Source organism: Stereum hirsutum (genome assembly GCF_000264905.1).
Source record: "Stereum hirsutum FP-91666 SS1 unplaced genomic scaffold STEHIscaffold_19, whole genome shotgun sequence".
In the NCBI taxonomy this organism is placed as follows: Eukaryota; Fungi; Basidiomycota; class Agaricomycetes; order Russulales; family Stereaceae; genus Stereum; species Stereum hirsutum.
Window position 1 is genome coordinate 1,186,308 of NW_006763149.1, and position 12,862 is coordinate 1,199,169.

The 12,862-nt window shown below is 50.9% G+C and overlaps 4 protein-coding genes across 4 annotated transcripts; 2 read left to right on the top strand and 2 right to left on the bottom strand.

Moving 5' to 3' along the window:
* Positions 1-231: 231 nt before the first annotated feature.
* On the top strand, positions 232-2,737 carry STEHIDRAFT_162657 (carboxypeptidase S; the record flags this gene model as incomplete). The annotated part of the gene is made up of 13 exons (XM_007310284.1): positions 232-425; positions 483-581; positions 650-753; positions 818-886; positions 951-1,008; positions 1,080-1,173; positions 1,251-1,326; positions 1,390-1,505; positions 1,569-1,921; positions 1,992-2,317; positions 2,385-2,393; positions 2,462-2,572; positions 2,646-2,737. 13 exons carry the CDS (start codon positions 232-234, stop codon positions 2,735-2,737), a joined length of 1,701 nt encoding a protein of 566 aa, XP_007310346.1.
* A 54-nt stretch (positions 2,738-2,791) lies between these two features.
* Positions 2,792-5,555, bottom strand: STEHIDRAFT_150515 (uncharacterized protein). Its single transcript, XM_007310285.1, has 9 exons — positions 5,440-5,555; positions 4,956-5,344; positions 4,805-4,903; positions 4,556-4,747; positions 4,377-4,490; positions 4,178-4,288; positions 3,966-4,112; positions 3,299-3,895; positions 2,792-3,236 (listed from the first exon to the last, which is right to left on the bottom strand). The coding sequence occupies exons 7-9, from the start codon at positions 4,056-4,058 to the stop codon at positions 2,895-2,897; spliced, it is 1,032 nt and encodes a 343-aa protein (XP_007310347.1). The 5' UTR covers positions 4,059-4,112; positions 4,178-4,288; positions 4,377-4,490; positions 4,556-4,747; positions 4,805-4,903; positions 4,956-5,344; positions 5,440-5,555; the 3' UTR covers positions 2,792-2,894.
* A 414-nt stretch (positions 5,556-5,969) lies between these two features.
* On the bottom strand, positions 5,970-7,436 carry STEHIDRAFT_135196 (uncharacterized protein; the record flags this gene model as incomplete). The annotated part of the gene is made up of 7 exons (XM_007310286.1): positions 5,970-6,083; positions 6,173-6,369; positions 6,481-6,557; positions 6,695-6,780; positions 6,852-7,049; positions 7,117-7,256; positions 7,328-7,436. 7 exons carry the CDS (start codon positions 7,434-7,436, stop codon positions 5,970-5,972), a joined length of 921 nt encoding a protein of 306 aa, XP_007310348.1.
* An 879-nt stretch (positions 7,437-8,315) lies between these two features.
* Positions 8,316-11,951, top strand: STEHIDRAFT_172564 (uncharacterized protein; the record flags this gene model as incomplete). The annotated part of the gene is made up of 9 exons (XM_007310287.1): positions 8,316-9,303; positions 9,375-9,481; positions 9,522-9,722; positions 9,788-9,934; positions 10,009-10,185; positions 10,305-10,931; positions 11,008-11,262; positions 11,334-11,678; positions 11,748-11,951. The coding sequence occupies 9 exons, from the start codon at positions 8,316-8,318 to the stop codon at positions 11,949-11,951; spliced, it is 3,051 nt and encodes a 1,016-aa protein (XP_007310349.1).
* Positions 11,952-12,862: the final 911 nt, after the last annotated feature.

A 12,862-nucleotide genomic window follows, 5' to 3' on the forward strand; every position in this document is an offset into this window, starting at 1 on the left:
CTGACCGCTACAGCCCGGCTACGTTTCATGATTTCAATAGCAAACCCTCTGATCAGCACTGGTTCTAATAATTCCAGTAGTGAAGGCCATACGTTCACAGTTTCCACCTTCTGGAAAAGGTCAAAATTTCAGAGCAATAAGCTGCTCGCAAGCTTTCTCCTCACTGTGGCGGCGCTCTTGACCTTATCTCTCCCGCCGACTCTCAACTCCGATGGACCTTTCGCTGCTCTCATGCTTGGCGCATCATCCAGCTGGGATAAATCGCATACTACGGCGGACTTGACTGCTTTGAAACTCTGTCCTCAGGTGCAGCCGCTGGATCTTGGACGACACACTGCTCTGTATGGAGAGGTGGTGGGATTATACGAAGACACCATGTACAAGGCGTGGGCATATGAGAGCCTGTCTCAAGCTATTCGCATCCCGTACGTCGAACATCCGTTATACGTGTGCGTGTGGTCTAACCAGTAAAAGTTGAATAGCACCGTGACAGAAGACGGTATCGGTCCACCAGGTCAAGATCGTCGCTGGGAAAGTCGTCTCGAACTGCATCGATATCTAGAAGAACGATATCCCTTGATGTACGTCGCCCGATTCCAAATTATCTAGAATCACGCAAGCGTGGTTGTACTCAAGCTCCCGAGGCTAGGCATTCGAGCCTGAAGAGGACAGTCCTCAATCAGTTCGCACTTGTGTACGAGTGGCGAGGAGCAGACAGGAGTCTGAAGCCCATTCTCCTCACTGCCCACCAAGGTCAGCTCTGGATTCTCAATGTCTACCCACGCTTCGAGTATTTATGTGCACATATATGTCCAAGATACAATCCCCGTGGATCCAGAGAGCGAAGAAGAATGGATTCATCAACCGTTCTCTGGATACGTCGATGGTAAGCCTCTATGCTTTAGGCTGACCACGTAAAGAACAACTCACACTTTTGCACTCCAAATCAGGTGAATGGATATGGGGTCGAGGAGCCGTGGACGGCAAGGCTACGCTGGGCGCGATTTTGTACGTGCCCCCTCGTGCATGTGTTGTGTCCTTATGCTTGGATACTCATTGGAGCCACATCGCACCTTCAGCATCGCAATAGAATCGTTGCTGAGCAAGGGATTCAAACCCGAACGGACTATAGTCCTCGCTTTCGGAATGGATGCCGAGCAAGGAGGGATCTACGTAAGTTCGCTGTCCTTCACTCTACGCTCTTGTTTTCGACGGGTTAACCTGTTCCCCCTCGACTGACCTATCTACAGGGTGGACCCGCCATCCGAAACTTCTTGCTCAGCAGGTATCGTCCAAACGGATTTTCTTTCGTCCTCGGCGAGGGCGGTGAGTGTCTCACAGCTCAATATCATCGCCGCATGCCTAATGTCTAACGTTGTCTCACCCCAGACGGATTCTCGGAACGCAGCGGTATCAAATTCGCCACACCAGGAGTAGCGGAGAAGGGGAAGCTCAATCTCAACATGGAGATCAAGATGAACTCGTCTCCGAGTAGAAGACGCAATGTACGCAACTTCACCCTGTATACTTCCGACTAATCCGTCTCATAGCAGTTTAATGTTTGACAGGCTATCTCCCTCCTCTCCCTCGTCATTTCCTCACTCGAATCCACCACCTTCCCGACGCACCTCCGTGCACCAAGCCCTACATTCGCCAACCTGCAATGTCTGACGGCCCATGACCCCGACTTTCCTGAACATCTGAAGGAACTCGTCATGCGTGCCACTTCGTCGGAGAATGCTGGGCATCAGGACGACACGCTAAGCGCGCTCGACAAAGCGCTGTTACGGTCTGACGAATCGAAGTGGGGAGAGTGGCTTGGAAGTACGAAAAACGTTAATCTCGTCAGTGGTGGTGCGAAAGTTGGTGTTGCGGCGAGAAGAGCTCGGGCGGTCGTCGAGACGGAAGTTGTGGATTGGAGGTGCGTGTGGTTCCCTTCATCAAGCTTGATTGATTGAGATTGTTCGCTGACCTGGATGTTCGGGGTATAGCTCGGTGTATGACGTTCAGACAACATATATTGCCCTCCTGTCTCCACTCGCAGCGTACCTCAACCTCTCGTTCTCTGCATTTGATCATACCACCGTCTCTCCTTACCAACTAGACGTGGGCGCCCAAAATATTGCCTTCGCTGGGCATCTCGCTATCAGTGACTTCAAGTGGTCTGCTACCAATCCAACGCCTACCAGTCCAACGACAGGAGGCCAGAGCGGTGCTTGGCAGTTCTTATCTGGGGCTATTCAGGGCGCTTTGGTGGGAAGTAATGTAAGTGGTACAGATGGGCAAAACATTGTGGTACAGCCGGGATTGAACCTTCGTGAGGTCATTTCATGCATGCCTTCCCTATTACATCGTTTCTGACTTGGACGCGTCTACGATCGCAGGGACTACTGGTATGCATACACCTGGCTGCCTCATTCTCTCCTCTGGCTCTGTATCTGATCCCAATTTCTGATCGTAGAGACACATTGGTATACCGACCTTAGTCCCTTCATCTTCCGGTATGCTCATCGCTCAGACAATGACACCTATAATGGCACTCCTGAAGGTCTTCATGATGACGTCAATGAAGGTGACTTTTTACTTCCCGCCTCATTTCCTGCTCCCTTCGGTTGTGTTTTATCGAAGCTGATGCATTAGCATAGCTATACGCGCGGAAAGCTTCCTCGAGATGTCAACGTTTTTCGTCAGGTTGATATTGGGAGCGGACGACACCGAGTTGTTGGGTAGACGGTGAAGGGCCTCGATACGAAAACATGTCCAGCGGTACAATGTTCAACAAAATTCAAGTGCAGGTCCGAAACTATCGTGTCGTCGCATTTCGTTACGTTTCAAATCTCACCTCAAACCAAGATTCGTCGTACATCGTCCAGATATCAGCAAGATACCATCACCTATTTCTTCCTCTTCGCTGACGACCCTCCCTCTTTCTTCCTTCTCTGCTCTTCCTCCCAAACCGGCCACCAAGTCTTCATGTCCTCCTCGAAAGCCTCATCGTACCCTACACACTTCAATGACCACACGTTTAACGTTTCCTCCCCAGCGGACATCGCCCTCTCGATCTCTTCTTTCGACACGTCTACGCTCGCGTTCTTTCCCTTCCTCCTAGCGGCCTCTTTCTCCACAGATTGGGTCGTTATAGTTCTTCCGACGCTCCGAAACGCTATCCGCGCGACCATTGAGGCGTAGCAGAATGGCTTGGCGCCGTGCAGGAAACTGGTCCACGCCTTGCGAACCTGGCAGCGGCGGCGTCGTCAACATCGATATCTGATAAATCAGCATACGAACTCATACGCACACTCCTATCGAGAGCCTGAAACTCTGCTCCACTCATCGGCCCTTCCTTCCTCAACTCGTACTCTCCAAAATAACATATCCTCTCCACCTTCTTCCCCTCCCCTCCCCCTCTAGATTTCACCCAGAGCCTATACACCGGCACACCTCCTTTGTTTATATCTCCTTTATAGTTCTCTGGCTCCAGTTCGGGTCTATTTGACAGAATTGAGCCGGACTTCCCAAACTCCGTAGGGAGATGAGGGTTCTGTTCGTGCGACGGGTGGAGCATTTGGAGCGGTTTGGTTGTGGTGAACGATGGGGAAGGGTTGTGGACAGGGTTTAAGGGGACAACAAGCCCGACGTTACTGCAGCGATAGTGCGAAGCCAGGAATTGACGACTGATCGGGGTTGGAGTACGGTTCGTGAAGTAAGGGACGGAGAAGACAGGGAGGTTGATGTTATCGTTATCCAGAGGAAACTCTCGAGAGGTCGCTGTGGCAGAGGCGCCAGCGGCAATAGATGAAGTGGTCGTTGACCGTGGGAGGTTTGGAGCCTTGCGAGACGATGGATTGCTAGACCGTGCCCTTGCCTTACCTTTCGACGCGCGCACGCTGGCAGCCTTGAAGATATGCAAGGCGGCATGAGTACGCTAGATCAATTCTCAAGCTGGCGGCAAGATGTTCACATACCGCGCCGTACTCTTCATCACTATCTTCATCCCTTTCGCTGAAATCATCCGATAACTCGGATAAATCTGAGGACGGATCGTTCTCCACATACATGAAGTTATCATCGTCTGCTTCTGCCCCATATCGGACTGGGGCTTTGCGTTTGCGCTACGGAGGGGATATCGTTACGGCCCAGCATAATGCAAAGAGTAAAAGGTGCCAAAAGCTCCCACCTTGCCTAAACTGTGCGATTTCGATGCGCTACCAGTGGCCGATTCTGTCTGAGACTCTCCGGAGATGTCGATAACATCGTTGATGTGCGGAGGGTCAGATACTGGCTCGGTCTGGGTACGTCACACAAAAGACAAATCGATGTACGCTTCAGCTTCAGCTTGAATGCCACAAACTCAAGAGTTCAAAAAAAGATCTCACCGGTTCGCGAGCCTGTTGGGTTGCGGGATCCGCAGGTGCCGTCTGCTTTATCTCATCGGCCTTCGTACTGCCCAAGAAGGCCAGCGGTTTGACACTCGGTGATACAGAGGCTTTCTGTGTGTGAAAGTGCCAGTGAGTACCTGTTAGTACTTACTTTTGCTTCAATGATCGAAACTAACCTTGACCTTCACGTTCTTTCCCGAGGTTGGCTGTATATAGCAGCGTCAATGTCACAAAAGCAGGCAGGGAAGATTGACCTACCAGCGTAGCTCCATGTTCCAAGGAGGGGAAAGACTCGACTGGGATGATCGTGAGTCGCGAATCATCAAGGGTGACACTTTCAATACCAATCGTATCTAGGACTCACGTTCCTTTTGTCGGGCTATAAATCAGTATACCGAAAATCAGAGCTGGTGAAGCACAAATACCATTTTACCATCTGACGCGATTTTTTCCTCTTCCACAATGGGGGACATATCTTGGCATTCGTGCTGCTCTTGTGAAACGGAAGCCACAGCGTCTGGTGGCTGCGTGTTGATCAGTGAAAAGTCACTCTCACAACTCGTCGTGCCATCTCACCTGTGAAGCCTCAAGTCCGTCTTCCGCCCTCACTCCGCCTCCAGCCCCATCTGCTACCCGGTCTAGTATCACTGCTCCAAGCACTCCTCCAGGTACATCCACCCTGGCTTCTGTCCTCTTCTTCGCCTCCTTCATCTCTCCTAGGTCCTTCAAGGCCCTACCGAGTTGATACCTGGTCTGTACCAGGTCTTTCCGGTGTGAGTCCCTGGCCATTCGAGTTTGGCGAAGGTCTGCTTCCAAATCCGCAATCTGACGCTCAGTATGGGATCGCAGGTAGGTGAGCTCGGACTGGAGGGATTCGATCTTGCGGTGGGAGTCACGAAGCTGGTCCTCAAGCTCAGATATACGGAGGACGTCGGCGAGATTGTTCGCCATTCCAGAGTAGAACACTAATAGAGTAAAGAGAACTCGAGTTATCAAAATCAGCAAGTTCGTCGTCGTACCATGACACGCCTCCAAGTTCACGCCGGGAAAGGTGACCCACCGACCAGCCAACTACTTCAATGTGTTTGTAGATTGGACGAAGATATTTGGGAGAAGATATTGAATGGTATATTTTCGACACTAAAGGCTTGTTTGTGGTATACTAGGAGAAGAGCGATGATGGAGGAAGTAGGGCCAGGATGATGTCGTAAATCGGATGTGCCATCGCTAAACACGACGGAGCTAAATCTAGCTAAATAGGGGCCGCTTACCTTTCGGGCATTCGCGTCTGTGGCGTTGCACAAGGTGCCACAACGGAGCGTTTGCTTCCTTCGTTGGTGGACAAGCCCTTGATCCCCATACTAAGTAGATGGTGGATTTATTATTAGGGACGTACAGAAGGCACTCTGTCATTACCAGTACCTCCTGTCAGTCAGAACTCAGCATGCTAGGCAGCAGCGAGACAATGTATACACATATTAAAAACGGCATCACACTACATACGATTGTGACGGCTCCAGGTCTAGGGATATTTTGAGGAAGTTGCTACTACTGATGGCGAGCAACTACTACTAGTTGGGGTCGAACTACTTAACCCTGCGCGCGGAACAAGTGGGATGGCCGAGGACTGAGGTCGTAGAGTAACCCATCTCCAGGCTGCCCTCCATACTCGCCATTGTACCAGGAGGTTTCGTATCCCGCCAGCTGCAATCAAGATCAACCATCATCAGTCATCGATAAGATCTTTAAATAACATCCGTAGAGAATTGATAATGCATGATGAACAGACTCACCCTGTCTCGCTCGTATCGATACCAATGTTTCTCCTCTCGAAGCTGCTCCCTAGCTTTCGCCTTCATTTCCTCTGTAAGACCCTCCTTTTCCATGTTCTCCTCAAATGTTTTGAGTTCGGCTTGAAGGGAACGGATGTCCTTTGGATTCCAGTAGGGAGTGAAACCCCAGTGACTAGTGGCCGTAGCCGGATCACGCCCTGTTTAAAATATGCACGTCAGCAAAGTGGGCACAGGTCGGAGGCGAAGACATCGCATCAAATTTAAAGTGGAAAGAAATCCCTGGGGTTTTAGAGACGAAGAAAACCTACAGGCAGTGTGGACGATCGCTGAACAAAGCCAGTCTTCCTCAATACCCATTTTCAATGCTTCTTTTTTTTGAACAAGCCTGCGATTATGGAAACGAACGCACAAGCCAGACGATTCCATCCGGTCGAATCAAGTTCAGTGTCAATGGCGTATAATCAGAGGAATCTGAACGATGACGGTGGTGACGGTGGCGGTGGTGAAGGTGAAGTTGCTTACCCAGCTGTGACACATTTACTCGGATATAAACACGTTTGACGCCTCACATTGAAGTCAACCCGCTTCGCGTCTTTCGCGCCACAGACCTAGATGTCCACGGATATATGCATTCGTAACCCATTCATAAGAAGGAACCACAGCAATGTAAGCCACTCACCCAGCACGTATTCCCCATGAGGAGATTTATCCACGCCGGTTCAGGATAGTCCTCGGGGCAGTCTCTCAATTCCACCGGGTGGTTGCTCCAGATATCCTTCCAGATGGATTGCGAGCTCCGAGACCACAGTAATAGATGAAGTGCTTTGTTCGTCTTTGAGAGCGATAGAAGGTCCCGGGGCCTGACGTATGATGCAATCTGTCGAAACACGGAGATGGTAGAACTTGATGAGAGCTATGCGAAGCAATTTCAGCAAGAAACGAACCTGTCGAAAAAGTTCCATAGGGATAGTCGACAAGGAATTCGGACGGGATACTTCGCTTGCTTTTTCGTTGTCGCTGTTTGCGATTGGCTCGGGCCTGCTCTCACGCTTGACTTTCTTCGAAGGCCGTGTATCCTCGGGTTCTAGGAGGAACGGAGAAGGGCACAGTTTCAGTACAGACGGGGCGTCCCTTAGTTGCGACACTGAAACTCACCTTCTGACGGTTCTCGAATCCGTATAAGGCGTTTGTTCGGTTTCCGCTCCCACTTCGGGTCCGTAACTGCTACCTTCTTCGTTTTACGATGTCGGCGACCAGATGGCATGGCGGTGATAAGTGATTTCGATGAAGTTCTGGAGGCGGAAGGAATGAGAAGATGGTGGTGGACGATGAGAGATGACGATTGAGGTTGAACCCTTATATAATATAGAGAACAAAAGGAACACGCGGCCCGTGGGAGCGTGTCAGGGCCCTTGAACGTTGCTGGACTGAGTCACAACGCCTCGGGTCAATCATTTAGCCAGCCTTGTTCCCTACGCGGCAGGCAAAGAAAATTCACATCCTGTGTCTCAGTAGCATACGATTTACTTGGACAAGGTCGTTCTTAGCAACAATCCAAAGTGGTCGCTGGTCAAAGCGCGAGAAGCGATAAGTAATGTCAATGGTGATGCCTGTGTGCGGCAATCCAGGTGGTGGAATGACCCTTCAAAGCAAGCAGTGGCTGTGGGATACAACAAGATCAATGATCCGAGTGGCTTCGCTAGCGATTGCATATCAATATAATGGGGCGATCTCGAGAGTGCGGCAGGGTCAAGACCTTAGACAAAGGAGTCGACGGAATGGGCCGACTCATGACGTTGAGACTGCGGCGTGATATCGTAGAGATAAATTCTCGGTGGCACAACGAGTTTTGGTGCCAAAGGACACAATCGAGCCGCGATCACTCTAAGCCTCCAGAGGAGCAATAGGAGCACCGATGAAGGGCTGCATCCGCGTCGAAGCTATAGATGAAGGGACGACTTCAGAACAAAGGCCCCTCAAGCGCCGGAGGGACGTGGAAATCGGGAAATATATTCCCACAGTCACTGTGGCGTTATTAGCGCGTGGCTTCGACGTTAGAGTCCAATGTTCTCTTGCCCCATCTTTGCTCGTACACATGTATCCATAGCCGTATCTTATTTCTTGGTTAAAGTTCTTGATCACAATGTCGCATCCTCTGGCTGTCGACGACCAACTACGGGATACTCGTCGCGAGCTTGAACTTCTCAGTAGTCAACTCGTACACACCCTTGAGGATCTCAGATGCGCCGAAACAGCACACCAGGATCATGTCCAATGCATTCAAACGGAATCACAACGTCAAATGGCTCGACTTCAAGCGGACTTGGACTTGCAGGTGTCCCGACTGAAGGAGGATTTGGTAGATGCAAGGCAGGCGAGGGACCATTGGCGGAATGTAGCTGAGTCTTCGGAGTCCGTTCCCTCTGACCTAAAGGCATCGAACACGCGCACATCTGTGGCTCCTGATGCTTCTTCGTCGTCGTCGTCGTCGACGCTCCAGACGAAGGACGTAGAGCTGTTGGAAAGGGTAGAGGCAACGGAGAGAGAGTTGAAGGGTTGCTTGCGGAAGATCGTGAGGTCCGAGGACGAGAAGCACGCATTGAGAAAAGAGCTGGATACTTCGAAGGACGAGTGTGGCGCCCTTCGAGCCCAAACCAAACAGCTCGTATCATCTCGCCAGACGCTTCAAGACTCTTTCGATCACACCTCGAGAATTCTTGCCGAACGGACTAAACAGGTCAAATCCCTCGAAGATCACAAAACGGCGTTAACGGACATGCTGGAGGTCGAGCGCTCGAAGAGGAGGGATATAGAGGTCACATTGGGAGAGGTTCAAAGAGAAGCGGAGGAGAGTGGTCGTATAGCGAAGGAGAAGCAGGAGAAGCTATCGGCGGAATATCAATTGCTTCAGACGAACACCGGCTTGCTCGCTCTCCACATCATCGAGCAGCAGCGTCATAATGCCGGGTTTCCTCAACAGTCACCAGATCATTCCATGCGCGATGGAGAAGGAGGAGTCGTGAGGAAGAAGGAAACGAACGAGTTGTTCGGTGAGGTGGAAGGCTCGAAGGCAAGAGTAGACCAGACTTCTACTCCAGCGCATAGTTCGAGGACGAACATGAAGAGAAAAGGTAGTCCTTTCCCAGAGCTGTTCTTTCTGAATCACCGGTCTGATTACTGACCGTCCATACCCTCTTTCTAGCTCCACATGACGACACCAACGACACCAACGACACGCGCCTAGCAGATCCATACGAACCAACCCTTCAAGTTTCAGCCACCACCTCGAACCAGGCAAGTCTCTCCATCGTTTTTATCCGTGTGACTTTGACCGATGTGTTCTCTCTAGATCAACTCTCTGTCCACTCTACCCATTCCTATATCACTGCCAAAGACCGCGGCTCCTGCCCTACCTTCATCGTCGTCAACGGCCACACCACTCAGTAGTCACATGGAATCGCCCAGTAAAAGACCTCGACTCAGCAAAATCACCACTCCCAACCGTTTGAATCCTGGTCCCTCGATGAGCAACGAAGAGGACTCTCGATCGGTGAGTGCATTAAACTCTGGTGCATTGCCTACACGTCCTTACCGCCCACACTCTCCTTGTCTTAGGTTATCAAAAGACAAGTTGAACCCGCATCGTCCTCATCGACTTCGACGAATGATGCAAATCTCGAACTTCAGACGTCTGAAACGAGTACAGGGGTGGGTACGAACACTTATACTTCGCCGGCACGAAGTGGTTGTGGAAGTCGTGAAGTAATTACCTGTTCGCATCATGAGGGCATTCTCATCTTGAAGTAGAACGGCTCACTGATATGAACCCGAAGCAGCTTCAGCCTTCTCCGAGCAAGCTGAGCTTGATTCTGGCTTCAATCCCTAGACGCACTTCACCTTCGGGACCGTCAAAGCCGCGATCGCCTGACGTCGTCGAGGGAAGTGCGAATGGAACTGAGTCGGCGATGGCGACACGTGAACGAAACAGACGAGAGTGTTCGGCGCCCACAAAGGTAAAGTTTTAAGGACGATCCACGCCCTCATCCTCCTTCGTCTCAGGAAATTTTGCTAACTTTGCTTCAAATACATCATCTTCCTCAACATCAACCTGGATTTGCCGCATCGCCAACAGGATGAGGCATTGGTGCCGGCAGATGATTCGAACGAAGACACCAAGCCTCTCATCTCGCACTCGCAGAACTTTACATCCACCGCTAATTCACGAATATCGGATCTTCGAACTTTCGTTGTCGATATCCTGTCATCGACTTGTCACCCGGTCGTGCTCAACCTACCCACTGCTACTGGTGGTTCTCGAAACTCTCGCTCTAATCCGAAACAGTGCTGCCCTATCGGCTCTGGATGCGCAATATTGCATAGTACGCCGCCACTCAAATCTGGCGCACGGTCACCCTCCAGGACGTCTTCAGCTGGAAGTGAAAGCCCGAGCAGGAAGAAGAGAAAACTCGTCATGGCGAATCCTCTGTATCAGCCGTGGCTACCGAAGCAACCGGGTGCCCCGGGTGTTTTGATCTCGAATATGATAGAGTTGGCGGAGATGGAAGAAGACAAGGAGGAGGGTGTGGCGCTGTGGGTTATGAAGCCGAGGCGTATCGATAAACAACGAGAAGAAGCGGACGATGGGGAGGATGCGACAGAGGGGAGGGAGAAAACGAGAGGAGTATATTTCGGGGAGTATAGGGTCAGGAAAGACGTACGATGGTTGAGTGCGGAAGAGTTCTGTGCATTGAGCGAGGAAGTACGTCTTCCTCCGCTGCCTCACTATCTAGACATAGTGGATGATACTGATATGGTCATCTGGCCCCCATAAACAGTGTCAAACCGAGAACGTACGATGCATCCGAGAATGTAGGAACGAAGTTGGATATATTATGTTGCGTGCGTTCGAGGATATGAAGCAGAGAAACGTGGAGATCACGATGGAGGGGTTGATGGCGGAGGTCGAGAGGATATCCAGCAGTTGGTCGTCGAAGGACAAGGGGAAGGGGAAGGAGAGGCAGGAGGACGAGGAGGAAGAAGGTTGTCAGAGTGAGGCAGATGTGCTGAGGGTGTTGAGGGACGGTGATGTGGTACGTGTTCGCAGTGATGTTCCTCATTTTGATGGTGTTTACTCATAAATTGAATATTTTGGTGGATTCAGAGTTTGGACGTTTTGACACTGGAGTGTACTGGGTATGATTACGGGATTATCGACGAGTTGCGCGAGACTGGTATGATCGTAGTTCCTGGCCGAGATATAGCCAGACGACCTCCTTCGGTAGCACCACCATCGGCAAACGGTGCACCAGCACCAGCTGCTCTCAACGATATGCAACAGCCTTTACAGTCTCTCGATATCATTCCATATATTCCCATACGAGATCCGTCGGCGTCGACTTTGGGCCCTACGAACCTCTCAGCGCGTAGAAGACCATTCCAAATTATACCGTTTATACCTCCACCGACCCCCGGGCCCGAACCATCACCGGCGCAATACAGACACAAGGTCATTTTTTAGAAATATTCTAGAACTTGATAGCCTTGATAATGATCGTCTGATATACATATGCAACAGGACGATAGTATGCAGGCGGACAAGACATTAGGTGGAGATGACGGTGAAGATGAAGATGCGCCTGGACCGCGTAGACGGAGCTCAAGACGATCGACGAAGGCTGTCGCGCCAGGCGCGTATGAGAGGTTCTTCAAGCGGCAGTATCTTTCCTGTGGTGCTACGACAGAGAGTCAGGCTATCGAAGTCGAGGACAGCGATGGGTAACTACACGATGAAAGGTTTACGATGGTGGACAAATGTATGATGAAGATCAATCAGTCTGGAGGCCCCATAATTTTCTTGCTCCGTTCTCGCATGTATACATCCCGAAACCCTGTATCTAATTCGTGTACAATATGCGTGTCAATCCGTTGTGCTTCGGGCCACACTAGTTCTGGCTTTGCACGTGGCGAGTACGTTCATTTGAAACTCCGCTTCGATACGGTCACTCTATTACGCTACAGGTGTTCGGTCTTCGCCACGACCATCATCTTGATACACGCCTTCAGTCTCCGAGTCACCACTACATGGACAAGGAGCAACACACATCTTTGGCAGTTCTCCAGGACAAGATCCGCGATCTGACCCGCGAACGAGATGGGCTCAAACGTCAGCTTGCGTTCAACCAAGAAGAGAATGCATCTCTCAGAACCAGGTATGAAGAGGACTTGATGGATACCAGGGCGCAGCGCGACGATGCTAGAAAGCAGATCGTTGAGAAGGAAACTGAGATAGAAGTCTCTAAACAACACATAGCTGTGTCGCGCGATGAACTGCAGCGGCAGAATAAAGTTGAGGTTGAAGCTCTGAAGAAGGAATTTTCTCTGGAGCGAGCGGCGTGGAAGGAGGTGAAGGCAGACATGGAGAGCGAGATAGAGCAGCTGAAGGCTTCTGAGTCTGGGATACCTGCAGCTGAGGTCGAAGCGTTACTTAGAGAGCTGAACAGAGCGAACGCGGAGAATCATAATCTACAAGGTCGTATAGACACTATACGTGCTGCGGCCACGCCGCAAGGTGCATCATCGACCTCACATTCTGGCCCATCGTCCCGTGAGGCAAAACGGGAGCTACAGAGTTCAATGGTAATGTTATAGTTTATCTTGGTGGGATCTTTTTTCTTCTACTAAACTATGCTT